The sequence below is a fragment of the Melospiza melodia genome, chromosome 4 (genome assembly GCF_035770615.1).
Source record: "Melospiza melodia melodia isolate bMelMel2 chromosome 4, bMelMel2.pri, whole genome shotgun sequence".
Classification (NCBI taxonomy): Eukaryota; Metazoa; Chordata; class Aves; order Passeriformes; family Passerellidae; genus Melospiza; species Melospiza melodia.
The window spans coordinates 71064457-71079134 of NC_086197.1; the positions used below are offsets into that span (position 1 = coordinate 71064457).

Consider the following 14678-nt stretch of genomic DNA (forward strand, 5'->3'; position numbering starts at 1 on the left):
GTACTAAGCAATGAAGTTGTTTTTGCTGTATGTTCCAACAGTATAGCAGGTAGAGAGTGAATATCCTTTGAGGTACAGAAATGTACCTTTGAGGTAGCTAACATGACACACTATTTTCTCATCAAGTAGTACTTTAAGAGAATTTCCTGCAGCAAACACCATCAAACTAATGCACTGAGCAGCTGTGGTTCCTTCACCTCACTCCTAACAGCCCAAGACCTGAATGCACACTTGTAAATTACTATTAGTTCTGAATCATTAGAATGTGTTGTTCTTTCCCCAGAGCTATATCCATGCATAATTTACAGATTTCCCACTGCTTACTTCATAAAATGTTGAAAATCCATGCACATACTTGGACCATTTTAGCAGGTTTTACAGACTGACAGTCCTTTTATTTGAATGGGTTCAGCATACAGCCGTGTGATACACTGAAGCTAAGAAAAACTGGGGAGGATGATTCACAGGAAAATTTTTGAGAAGTCCATTTCTTCTAATTCAGTGCAAAACAATTCACATACAGTCAATAATCAGAGATTGAATTCTACATTATTTTAAATTTACTTAGTGCTGTAAGTAATCATTAGTGACAATACTACTATTGCCTGGAAATAAGGCAGGGGCAAGATCTGACCTACATCTGTTTTATAATTATAGTGTTCATAGTTGTATATTACTTTATATGCATACACTTATATGAAACAACAGCAAAATAAAACTGTTCCCACAACATTGAACAGAGTATATTGTACAGCTTATAAGTTATGGTATACAGTAAATCTGGTGTCACATACTATAGGTTATGGAATACATTCATAGACAATGATATATATTAATTTGCAAATTTAACAAAGAATTTTTAAAGCAAGTAAGATATTACATACAATGGTGCTGATTCATTATTACTGCAGTTTAAAATATTGGCCCTTTCATGCCACAGGAAACTTGGAATCAAGGTAATGCATCACAGTCAGTACATACCATCTGACAGAGCTGCAATGATTTAAGAACAACCTGAATTTCTTGGAGTTCGAGTACTTGAATTTGCAGTCCTGAAGTTGAATGATGTAGGTTTAGTTTCTCTGTCTGGCTCTGTTATATACATATAAATATTTGTCGTACAGTATTTATCAGCTCTGCTTTTTGATTTGGAAATAAATACTCAGTTTATCACTTTCTTTCACACCACAGAGGAACCAAGACATGGAAGCCCGAGGGCACATCCCACTGACATGGTGGCTGATGTGTTGGCTTTTAATGGGAAGTGGCACTCTAAGTATCTAATCACTCTATTTATAGAATTTAAACCCCTAAACTACTTTGGAACATTCATATATTTTACCTACTGCTAAGCTGGCAAATATTATTTAACTACAAGTCTAATCTAGATAATAGCTTTTAAATCCATTGAAGCCAAGATGCATCAGAATATTAATCATACAACTATACAAATAGTTGTACCTAATTCCTAATTTCATAGTGCTGCAACTCTCCAGCAGTAAGTAACAGAAATGTATGTATGTACACCTGTAACAGAGAAAGAGCAAACCTATGTTGTGGATGGATTTATGTCTGCTGTTCTCATGCTCAATGTTTAGGTTTATATTAAAAATAGTATCAGCAGAGAATTGCTGTGGGAAGAGAAGCACAACATGCTGCTCAAGAATATCTGAAGCCAGATGTCACAAAGTGACACTTTTAATTGCTAGGGCTGCTTGTGCTTCTGTTTGTGGTGGCTTCTCCAGCTACTCCCAGAGTATGATGATGAGGTCGGATGGGGAAGCTGCTTAACAGTGACAAAAACTGTTACACCTGTCTGCTGCACTGGACAATTGGTCCTTTGAACTCAGCTAGACTGGAGGCAGCCGTGGGGTCTGAGGGGTTAAAGGCAGCTGGTGATTTAATGTCTGAGTTAGACCTTAAGAAACAGTATGCTTCACATTGTAAATTAATATTTATTTTACACAGGACCAATAGGGTGCCAGAGTGCATCTTCACTAATCTATCCCATAACATCATGGAAGTACAATTTTCAAAGTCACATATTTATATATCTGGTAACCACTTTTGTCCCTGTTACTTAACTAGCAATTAGAAATGCTTTGGGACACACATACACATGCACACATTAAAAAAAAGGCAATACAAATTCTTTTGTTGCTGTCAGATATAATGAGTATCAGCACATCATCGTTTCCTTGTCCCGCTGCTGCCACTGGCAGATTTATTGAAACTTCTGCTCATTTGTGGGAAGTGTACTGTTGGTGTTCTTTCAGTGGGGCCATATAGCCCTAAATTCCTGGCTGTGGCTGACTTTCGAAGAGGCTTGACACTGGGGAAAGGATTGAAGACTTGTGGCTTTGGGTTCCCAGGCTGGGGTGATTTAGCCAGGTTTCCACTGTCTCTGGATGAAGTGGAAGACTCTGATAAACATGGCTGGCTGGACCGACGGGATGTTGGCTCCACATCAGTTTGGGTATCTGAGGTGAGTTCCAGTGCTTCCAGTTTTAGCTGAACCATGGACAGGTTTGTACCGCTGTCCGTAGAGTCTGCCTCAGATGACTGCTGCTCAGCTTTCCGAGTAGTCCTGTCATCCAAACCACCTTCTTCTCTTTCTCCAAAGTCAGAATGTTTGGAAGCCTCCTCCTTTGCACCAGGACTATTTGTTTTGCAGCTCTCACTCTGCTCATCTATCAGTCCTACAGTATCTCCATAGCCCAGCTGGCCTTTGGCCCTAGCAATGTTCTTCCGATGGACTCGGATGTGAGTGCGCCACGGAGAGTTCAGCTTTGTCTTAAGATCTTCTTGGGGAATGGGAGACATCTTCCCCGTAGCATGGCTTGGGATGTGAATTACAGCATTTTTGAGAGACTTATTATTCAATTTCATCTTCTTTCCTAAAAGGAGGTGGTTTATCACTGGGGAATGGTTTACCTGAGAAGGGAGGAGGCTGGTAACTGGCCCCTTGTCTGAAAGAAAGCATTTAAAAGAAACATAGTATTGTTAAAGAACAAAACAAATTAATGTTCTAAGGATCTACCAAATTTGATACCTTTATTGAGATATGGCAAAGGTTTGTAGGACAGAATGTATATTAAAAAAACCAACCCAAACTTAACAATCATCACTGTATTTCAATTATGTCTTAGAGTTGAACACAAAGCAGCACCTTCTATATAAAAGGATTTTCTGCCCTCCCTTACTGCTTTGCACCTGTGAGGAATCCTGAAGCCAGGAATACCATGAAAATATACAATTTTAAAAAATAGCATCTTGATTTTTGGAATTGAACTATAATAGTTGAACATTAATATTAGCTTCTGATATTCCCCCTCTCCTTCACTTCCAACAGCAAGAGGCAATTCAGTCTCCATATGAGGTCAGTCACACAAGCCTCTCCATGAGGGTTGTGTGACTGGAAAATGGAAAACAAACTGAAGTACTATTAATGCATAAAAGCACATCTTATTAAGCCAGAGGAATAGACTCAGAATTAGTGATTAGATGACAGTTTGATTAAATGACAAACCCAGCCCTGTATCATGATAAGTAAGATTAGAAAGATTTGAGTTTGGAAGGTAGGGGTTGGCATCCTTGGGAATCAACATTTTACTGTTTGCACTATTTCTGCTGGCCTCTGTTCAAAGCAAAACACTAATATTAAAAAAAAAAATCCTTCTAAACCACATAAATAAAAAATTGCAGTTCCATGTATTCCAATGCAGCACAGGTTTAGACAATCTAGAAGAGAAATAACAATTCTCCACAGTGCCCCTTTTGCACAGTGAATTTCAATAGCGAACTTAGAAGGATGACACCTAAGCAGGAGGAATGAGTGGGGTGAGCTGTGTTCAGCTTGCACACCCAGTAAAACCTTCAGCTGTGCATTTCATGCCAACCCTTGCACTGCTGAGTCTGACAGTTTAGGTGACAGACTCCATAACATGGGTTGTTAAATAAGGGACTGATGTCCAGCTAAGTCCTCACAACAGAATCATTATGGCTAAGGAAACTGCCAGCCACGATGGAACATCTAAGCCAGTTCCCTCAGTTGCATAATTTGCCATGCCCAGATGAATTCAGAGGAGTTCAGATAATACAGACCAGCTAGGAATCCACCTGCCACATGATCTGAAGCATCCTCATCTCTGCATTCAATTTTTTCAGTGCATCAATACGTCAATCCCAAGAATGCCAAAGACTTAAAGTTTTTTAATCAGCGAGATCAACACAATGCACCCAGATAGCAAAGCCACTTTTAAATACCATGGTTTGGTTGGTCCCTGGGACCTAAGAAAACCCCAGGGTCATCATCTTCAGATCCTGACAAAAGAAGAAGAAATATCACCTTCTTGTTTTCTGCCTGCATGAAGTGGTACCCACTTTACTGCTAATGTTACATCATTTACTACAATGTTATATCATCAGTCTTTCTTATTTTGTCTATTTGCTTAAATGTAAAAGAATGTCATTTGCCTGATGAAGTTAGTTTGCAATAAATCAGGGAATGAAGCATATTTTGGATGTGTTACCTGCTCTGATATACACATGGTGAACCTGCTGCTGCTGCTTCTTCTTTATCCTGGAATATTGCTTTTTTAGTGCATTAATATCAGTGGTCATACGCTCCATCATCATGCTGTTAAAAGCAGTCTGATAGTCACTTCTGCAAGAATCTATTGCTCCTGGACTTAATTCTGCAATGTTACTGGAACCAAGACTTTGTTCTTCATTCTGATCTGTAGAAGGAGGGAATAAAGTGGAGGTGAGGAATACATTGGCATACTCAAGAGATGTATCTGTACTTCTGTAGCTTATTTCCAAGGGAAGTCTGTGTCTGATTCCTACCATCTTATTTAACTGTAGTCTTCAATTAAAATTTTATTATAATACATATATTATTTAACTAAGCTGGGCTATTTACAATAAGAAGTATTATAAATAGCACTACTGCTTAAGAATATCAGGGGTTTGAAGGGAGGTTAAAGAGTGCAAAAGTCAATTAACATGGCAGTCCAAAGTCCAAACATAGCTTCTCAAATATCCAGAAGTACATTGAGCCACCACTGAAGTAATTCAATAACAGATAATTATTGTTGTGGAGGCCAAAAATGCAAGTTATAAAATACATTACAGTCAAGCAGGCATGAAATTAAACAACCAACCTAGTGCTACCAGCAAGAAGGATCAAGAAAGAGAATACCACAGGGAGAAAGCTGCTAGTAGCAACAAAAAGGATAGGCACAGAGCAGCTGAGGATCAGACAACTTGAGAGTGTCTCTGGCCAACAGCTGCAGAGCATTAGCAGCAGAGCTGTTTATTTTCACAGCTGTTTCTGATGCACCAACCTGGCACTACAGGGTCAGGAGGATAATTCTTTTTCAAGGAATGTTTATTTGTCTTTGGCTTAGTTTGCAACAGCAGTTTGATGTTCTGACTAAGTACTAGTTTGAAGCAGCAGGTAGAGAGTCCCCCAGGAAGGGAAAAACAAAACACCACAGCAAGGAAAATTGCAGCTTACAGGTCTCAGTAAAACCAAGACACAAGAAAGATGAAGCGTGAACAGCAACTTGTTACATCAGTCTGGGGTTTTTTGAGGGTAAGGTGGTGGTGAGTTGGGGATAAATAAAAATGGCCTCTCCCAAGATACTGTGAAATCACTGTTGATCCAGTACCATTTCATAAAGGCTATTCTTTTCTTGTATGGATCAGCATTTTGTACTGCTTATAGAGAATTTGCACTGGCGTTCATACAATTCTGTCAAGAAATTTCCATGCAGAAGGATTTGAAAAATGGTGACCTTTTGAATATATCCAAAACATACAACAATCTGGAGGTTTGGCCAAAAGGGCAGTGAAATCACCTGCAGAGTTCACTCACTGCTGATAGGTTCCAGTATTAGCCATGCATATGTTAATAGAGATCAAGATAATTTATTAAAGGAACACCTTTCAGAAAATGCTGACTACTTAACAGCTGTCTCAGAAATATGCATGGATTTAGAGTAGAATTTTTTCAAATATGGTTCTTTTTTTGTGTCTGAGCAATACTATGGGCTTGTTTTGTTACTGTTACTGTAGCCAAATCCTTAACTCACACCATCATTTACTGCACACCTACAGCCTTCCAACCTGGCTTTGACAACGGCTTCATGGAGGACAGAGCAAGTCATTTGGTACCTGCTGTAACCTCTGTGTGCACAGAAAACACATCTTCCGTAGCAGCTTTCACAGACAGAACTGCAGATAATTTCTGCCAGGTCATATAGATTTAACTGTGCTTTCTAAAATTAAAGAAGTCACTTTTACCTTTCATCTGTTTTTGGTATTTTTGGAGCTCTGGTGCCAAAAACCCACTTAATGGTCCGAGACAACCAATTGCATTAGCAATTGAGTCTTCATCATCTAAGTCATTCTCTTCATCACTGTCTCTGGTTCTGCCTAACCTGCTGTCAAAAGAGAACACAAGAGAATTAAGGAAGATACATTCTTAAATGTGAATATTATCAAGCATTTTTATCTTTTTTAGAAGCATACAAGGGAGGATCCACCTGCCTTTTCATCTGCAAAGGGTAAACATTAACTTTATACACCATAAGCAATGCATTTCAAACTTACCCTGAAAATGAAGTTGATTTTACTGCTGCAGGGAAAGGAGTAATATTGTATGTATATTTCTCCCTCAATTCTGCCAGTTGTGGGAAAGGAAACTGAGCCATGGTGTAAACAGTCTGGGGGTGAAAAAAAAAGCAACTTTAAAAACTTTTTGCTTTAATTAACAGTCTCACAAAAGATTTCTCCATGAACAGACTTCCACAGTCCTGCAGGATTAAAGGCTGCACATTCTTGCGCATTCACATGCTGTAAGAAAATGGTCTAGTTTGATGATTCAGTCAGTATTTCCTGTAAGAAAAATAGAGAGACTCACTACAAAGATACACAGTTCTGTTAAAAAAAAAAGGGAACTGATAACATGAGCTGCAGGATCCTTTACAACTCCTATACTCATTTAAAAATTATTGTCAACCCCTTCTTGCCAGCACACCAGAAATCCTCCTCCAATTATGATTTCACTTACATGAAAACATCATTTAGGATTTGGGGATTTTTCCAGGAGACCTAAGTTTTTGCTCAAGTATTCAACAAAGTATTAGCACTAGTACAAATAGGAAGGGGCAGTTGATGTGGACTGTTAGCTGGTTCATTATTTTACCTGAGAAGCTCAAGAGCTTGTGTGAGGAAATCACATCAGCACAAAAATCATTACTAAAGAGGAAGGATCCAACATATCCAAGTTTTCTTCCCTCAATTTATAGTTTTGATTGCTGGTTGGTTTTGAGGCTAAAGGTGGGATTTGGTGGGGTAAAAGTAGTAGTTTTTCTAAAATGCTAATAGATTTTCTTTACATCAATACTCAGAATTTAGGAAGATACATAGTTGCAAATATATTTCCTTTCAGCATTATTTTTGCTGCAAGTCACCAGCCCACCTGGCATAAAGACAATTCACATTCATTGCAGTATTGTTGCTGATTTGTTCCTACATACTTTAGTTGTCTTTTTCCCCCTGCTTTTGTTCACTATTCAGAACTTTCAAATAACTGCCAAATAATTCATTCTGAGTCTCAATGTCAGAAGAAAAAAATATATATGTAATTTCCCATAGTTTCTCTGAAATATTAAAGCTTTTACACATCCTGAAATTTAAATATCTTTTGAAAGACAGCAACATAAAATTTTCTCATTAGCTATGACAGTAAATCTTCCCTTATATATTTTTTCCTGTGCTTTTAAGTCAGTGACATTTTCATCTGAAGGCAAATGACCTCAATTAAGATGAAAGGAAATTCTGAACAGTTTCTACATAATCCATTCTTGAACCATGCCTTGCCTATGCTAAGTACACTGAGGAAAATTGCAAACATGAATTCAGTACTAGACATTTCCTGCCATAAGGAGGGGAAAAAAGTTTTGTTAATGGCAATGATGTAAGCACTGAGTAGCAGGAAGGACAGTCCTCTCTGAATCAGAGACAGGGCAATAGTGCCCCTCAACAGGGGTACTATTTGTGACAAATGCTTTTACAGTTCAAGCCCTGCACAGCCTCTAAGGAAAGGAAGATGCTTTCAAAAATCCATAGCATGAACTGAAGCTTTGCCACTCCATCAAACTACAGTGCTACTGTGAAAGGTAAATATTCCCTAGGGCCTGAACAGTGATTTCCCATTGGTCCACCAGACAAAGGGATTTTATGATCTAGAGAAAGACCTACCCCCAGCCCAACATGTCTGCCAGCTTGTTTGATCTCCACCATACTTTCCTGTTAGGTTTTATTTTTTTTCCATGTTTCAACTCTCTCCAGAGGCTTGTCTGGAATTTATTTCCACTCCTTATGTCAATGTCCTTCTCAGGTAACTTGTTCCATATGCTAGTTACCCTTTAAGTGAAACAGTCGACTCCAATTCCTCCACTTGCTCCTTGCACCTACTGTTTCAGATTATACTTTTAGCTTTTGCCTGTCTCCAATCTGTGTCTCTTCCACATCTGCTACAAGTTCTTTCATTTAGCATACATATTTTAACTTAACTATTGTTATCAGGTTATAACTGCAGGCCTTGCTTACCACCTGGCTAAGAGATCCACAAAACAAATTTTACGCCAGTGCCAGTTCCACTGGAAAGTTAAAAAAGTATTGCCAGACAACACCTCTGATATCCTCCCAGTGACAATTCAGAGTCAAAGCATTCTTTTTCTAGTCATTACACAGCCTTGGATGCCATTTGGTTAATTCTGGGGAACTGTCCCTGAGAGAAATAGCCTACACACAAAAGCATGATGCAGCCAAAATTAGCATCTTATTTACATAAGGGACAGATCCTGAGAACAAGAACAGAGACAAGGACAAAACCCCCTCCATTCTCACCTTAAATCATTTGACAATTCTTTGCCTTACTCGAAAAATGCAAAGCTGTCTACACCCTCAGCAGAACACCATATGGGAGGTGCTGGGCTGTGGCTTCCAAACAGGGTAAGCCATTTTGCAGACAACTTATTACTTATCTCCATAGCTGCCCCTCACTGGTTTAAGGATTTTCTTTCATTTCAGTTTGACTAAGAAAACAAAACAAAAAGCAAAAGCAAAAACAAACCCAAAAGAAATCAAAGTGCTATTCAAGTAGCAAGTTAACAGTGAATACCATCAAATCAGGCCAACTGTCTAGGCAGATGGTCCAAAATGCTAGAGTACCACAGAAGGATTAATCCCTGCTCCCCTCTGTTCTAGTAAATACAAAGGGATGCCTCTCCTCCAGCTGGCTTCTCATCTCCTCTGTGCTGCAGTGTTCCTGGGTATACAAACTGAATCAGTTTAACTGGTCATAAAAGTGCTCACTTTCTGACAAAGCATGGAAGCACAGACTCAGTCTAGCACACTCTGTTTAGAATATCTGCAGACCCCTGACTACAGCCTTCTGTCTCCATATTGGAACCAATACATACCCAGCCTAGAATCTGATGTGTACAGCACTTACCCTTTATTCACCCAAACTGTTCAACCTGAAAAAGGAGGAAGCTGTAGGCTGGTTTGCTCCTCCAACGCCTTCATGCTCTCCTCAGTAAAACGTTAAGAACTTTTGTCACACAAGGGCCAAATCTGCAAAAGCTTTAAGGCTCCCCCCCTAACTATAGGCACTGTCTGCATGGGAGCAATAAAACTGCAGCACCTGTACATGCTGGTGGAAGGAATGAGGACATGAGTCCCCTGTTCTACTTTAGACATCTGCTCTGCCAACACTTCCCTTGAAGGATCAGTTGTACCTCCCTTCTCTAATTCCTAAAAGAAACAAGGCTCTTAGAGCACAATTTGTTTTCCAGTGGTTGAGAAGTGCCTGTTAGGCTGGCTTAAGTGAGCCTGGACAAGCAGTTTAGATGCAAATATAAGTGTTATGCAAGTCTAAAGAGAAGTGAGATGATTGCCACCAGCGAGCTCTTCTGAAATGTGATGGGAAGGCAGAGTGGGATATTATAATCCTTTCCCCACAGTAGGATACTAGTCCTTGAGCCATCTTGTAAAAAATATTAGATGTAAATTAATAATTCTGATTTTTATTAGGGGAAAAGCAAAAAAATGAAAACAAAGCATCTCTGTATGACTCCTCTGAAAAACCTTAAAGCAATTTAAAAACCAGCATGTTCAAGCAGCCTGGATTTTTTCATTAATGCAATGGTTCATATTTCTTAATTTTTTTCTCCAACCACATACATGGTAGCACTTATATGCCCTGATGGTAAACTCTTGCAGTTCCTTATTCTTTCCACTTAAGGTAAAGAGTGGAGGCCTCAGAGATGGCTACACTGCCTTTGACTTGAAGAAAGCTATGCAAACTATATTGTGGTTTCTTCAACAGAGAGGACACACATAAACCAGACACACTGCTCCTCCATACACAGAACTTAAACCTGCCACATTCTCCATATCAATGGCAATGCTATCCTATCTTAGCACTCCTGTCAGTGCCATAAAATACACACATACACTATGAACACACATATCTATTGTGCCAAATACTCATTTTTTGCTGAAGCACAAAAAGATTGCTAATTTGCTAGTATTTGTAACTGCAAGAGTTAAAAAAAAAAATCCCTCCAACCAGTGAATTACCCATGCCTTATCTTTTATTTCACACATCAGCAAAGGAAGAAATCCACAGAGTCACAAAAGACCACCTCAGCTTCCCCAAAATTATTCTTATTCACAAATGCCACATCTTGGTTTTGTACCATCCTGGAGACCAGGAACTGAAACACAATGAGAAGATGTCAGCTTGTGCTGCCCTCCTTACACATCCTCACTATCTGAACTGTCTTGTGAAGAACTTTAACACTTTTTTTAAAAGTTTGTGAGTACCTCTGACCAGCTGTGTTTCCATTTTTGAAGCAAAACAAAGCCACAACCCTCACTTCTCCCATTCCTAGAGCTTTGTCATCAGACAAAATTACAATGACCAAAGTAATAACACTGAAAATAGTGTATTTTAACAGTCTTCCAACAATTGGCAATAGAAGTCACTTGCTAACAGCTGTAATTAAACTTTTGTAGCTTCACAGACTGACTTTTTTCCTTCCCTTAAGTCAGGTACAAATTTCAGGTGAATTATGTTCTCTGTACTTGCTCCCATTTGATCAGTATGCTCTAACTCATCAAAAGGAAAGTTCCAGAACTGCAGCACTAAGTCCTTATAAAGCATCTAAGTAGACAACACCTTAAAAATATCACAAGAATAAGTGTAACTGTAAATTAATAAATAAATACATAAATAAATAAATAAATAAATTTATCTGCTATACTAAAGGCCCTTTCCTTTCCCAGAACAATGTAGGTCTTTGTTCTCATACAATGGCATATACTTTAATAATTCAGACACTGCAATTATCTACAAATGTCTTTGTTTACAGTACACTACTGACTGTTCATGTTTTGTTTTTTTTTAAGTCATGAAGGACTTTTTACACACTTCTCACTTCATAAACCCTTATTTCCCACTGTGTAATAAAAAACTGACCAAAACATAAAAATAAGGCAAAAGAACACCCTAAAAATCTTGTGTAAATGGAATTGACCATTATATCCCAAAAGTCTCAGCTGTCAACATAGAATCAATTTTTATTAAATGACACCTAGTGGTTCTCTACATTTCATATAAAAATAAGATTCTAGCTCTAACTGCACGTCACCTACTTGTTTCATTGACATGCTAGCTCAACTCTGTTATCTGAAACTTTTATTCTTGGTAGAATTTAGGTTTCTGCAGTATTTGAAGAAAAAATGTAATTTGTTAGAAATCCAGACCTGAAGAAATCAATACAGAAAACACAAAAATTGATTATGCTACAATTACTCACCTGCATAAGTTCATTGCTGTCAATCAGACTGTCTTCAAGCATCTCCTGGGTCAGCTTGCCCATAGTACTGTAAAACTCATCTGCAGTTTCACAGCACTCAATTTGCCTACATCAAAATACATGTTAGTTTTTATTTGACTTTTACATATGATTCTACATGCTCAAAACAAAACTGATATTCTTGTCATCATAAAATATGCGTTTCTGTTAGATGGCTTAACTTTTAAGTTTATTTGCAGTTCTGCATAGACTTCCAAATAATAAAACTATGCACACAACACTGGAAAAGCTGCAGCAGAAAAAAGATGCACTGAGTACAGCCTGCTGTCCTGACTCCTCATGATAACAGATGAATGTATCTGCAGACAGGCCATTCCCTCTGCCCCTTTCACTTCTACTGCACAAGAATCAATACATTTTGCTTCCTACTAGCACGAGGGGGTTTTATCAGCTTAAAAAGCGAGCATAAAGACTTCTTGACTAACTCATCACTCATTCTTCACCATGCACCAAATGGCCAAATTCACTGTCTGAACTTTGTCAGAGGATGATGGAATAAATTAGTATAGGTGCATTCATACATGTAATTGTGTTAAAAAATAATTAGGCTAACATGAAGCAAAATGAAGGAAAATTCACTCATCATATTTGTGAATGCTATTTCTAAATTAGGGGTGGGAAGAGTGTTGGTTTTGGTTGTTTGTTTGCTTTGGTAGGATGCTTTTGTTTGCCTTGTTTTGGGAAGGGGGGTTCAATTGGATACTTTTTCTGAACTTTTCTTTACATTTCTAAAAGCACAGATTCATTCTAAACACAGAGAGTGTCATCTAGAGGAAAAGAAATATGAGTAATATGCTTTTGTGAATTGGTGTTCTACACACATTAGGGTCAGCTGCTAAACATCTCTCCTGTCAAGTGAAAAATTTGTTTTTCTTATATCCCAAGGAAGTGCTTTGATGGCTACATATTGTAGCCTCTCCTCTAAAACCCAGATGCAGGAATCATAAAAAAAAATACACTGCCTTTTTTCTTAAGCAATAGAAGAAGCAGCTTCCCTTGATCTTCAGCAAATGCACATAACAACCATTGAGCTATGAAACTCCTGAAATCTTAACACAGTTTGGGTAAAATAATTATTACATAGCTAAAAAAAAATTAAAAGTAGTATAAACAGTGGGTATGTACCCAATTATCACAAACTTATGGCTTACCTGCCCTGTTACCTTTAGTCTCTCATGACCTCCACATACTGCCTTCTCTACTGCCCCTATATTTAACTTCCCCATTCCTTCAGCCTCCCTCAAAACAGAAGTACAATTGAGCCACCTACATTTTAAAAATGCGCTTCTCACCCTATTTTCATTTTGAGAATAAATCTTGAGAAGTATGAAGATCATGAGACTATGAACACTATCTCTGACCCCACCTCTTTAAATCCCTCGTTCTAGTTCTAATGGTGGACAAAGAGAAAAAAAATCACAATCTTCTCCCAGCATAAATAGTGCCCTGTCTTTCACCAGACCTTCTCCCATTCCCCACAAACAGCAGTTACAAGATGTGCAGTGATCAGCTTATTTCTCTTAGACACATTCTTATATATTTCTTGATTCTGCTCCTTTCAATTTCTTAAAACACGTTTAATTTTTCTTTAGGTTTTACAGTATAATCTTCAAAGTAGTTGCTTCCTTTTTATCATGTTCTAAGTTGTAGCATTCACAATTATAACTTTTAAGTGTACAGAGATCTACTGAAAGAACTTTTTATCTAAAACACTATGTGACTACATACAGCTTAATCCCAATGCAAATGATTCATGCAAGTTTCATTCACTGTACTAAAATGAATGTAATAATTTCTCAAGAAATTATTATTTTAATTATTATTATTCAGATTAAAAATTAAATGTAGGAAACAAATCCTCTTACCATGCAACTGGCCTGCAGTGCTAATTTATTCAGAAAGAAAAAAGGAAATGAAACCTCCAAGGACAGAACTGAACATAAATCCCACTGGTTCAATTTCAGAGAAAAAAGGAAGACAAGTTTTAATGGGCATCACAAGAAAAAAAAAAAATCGATGCAGTTGCTGATGCCAGCTGAAAAATGTTTCCAGCTGAACTAACATCTGCTTGACCTGTCAGAGCTCACATCTCCCACTGAAGCCAGTGACAAAACTCATTTCTCTGGGAGCACTGTAAACTCCTTGGAACACAAATATTTGCTTTGACAACAGAGGGGTTTGAAGAACTAACCATCTCTTCTTGTGTTCTGCCATGTGGTGAGTTTCCAAGGCCACAAAGGACTACAATAGAAACTTGGCTGGAATGTGCTGAAAAGCAGAGAATTTCAGGAAAATTCATTTTCAGGCCTTAACAGAAAAGAATCATGTACCACAGGGTCATTCCCTTAGTAACAATGAACTCTTGTACTGCAAAAGCCAATGGGCTCAAATCCTTAAGTCTCCTTAAGTGAAACTAAGGAAATTACCAGCCCCACTTTCAGGTACCCAACTAAATTAGTTGGTCACCCTCAAATCTCTTTGTGTGTCTTTATACAGAGTATTTACCAGTTCCTTCAGAGGTTTATGTTCAGGAAAGTCCAACCTTTTAGCACAGCATAAAGACAATATACACAGACAACTCCAACAACTGGAGACATTTTCTGCAAAAAGGGTCAATTAATTATCATGCCTGTTCTGACATGATGTCAGAATCACGTGTTTTTAAGAAACCATAAAGGTCCTTTTTGCAGCTTTTTCAAAATAATCCTTCTCCTGAAA

The 14678-nt window shown here is 38.1% G+C and overlaps 1 protein-coding gene across 8 annotated transcripts in view; it reads right to left on the reverse strand.

Annotated features, from left to right (window-relative positions):
• Window positions 1-363: 363 nt before the first annotated feature.
• TBC1D30 (TBC1 domain family member 30) overlaps window positions 364-14678 on the reverse strand; it is a 52365-nt gene continuing 38050 nt past the window's right edge. For 3 of the 8 annotated variants that reach the window (XM_063155121.1, XM_063155125.1, XM_063155122.1), the window contains 6 exons: window positions 11901-12006; window positions 6619-6731; window positions 6310-6449; window positions 4533-4739; window positions 4267-4323; window positions 364-2969 (listed from right to left, as the gene is read on the reverse strand). In XM_063155121.1, the coding sequence (XP_063011191.1) occupies window positions 2188-2969; window positions 4267-4323; window positions 4533-4739; window positions 6310-6449; window positions 6619-6731; window positions 11901-12006 (1405 nt within the window). In that variant the 3' untranslated portion in view covers window positions 364-2187. The remainder of the gene's footprint in view (window positions 2970-4266; window positions 4324-4532; window positions 4740-6309; window positions 6450-6618; window positions 6732-11900; window positions 12007-14678) is intronic. The other 5 variants (XM_063155126.1, XM_063155124.1, XM_063155127.1 and 2 more) reach the window with 4 other exon arrangements.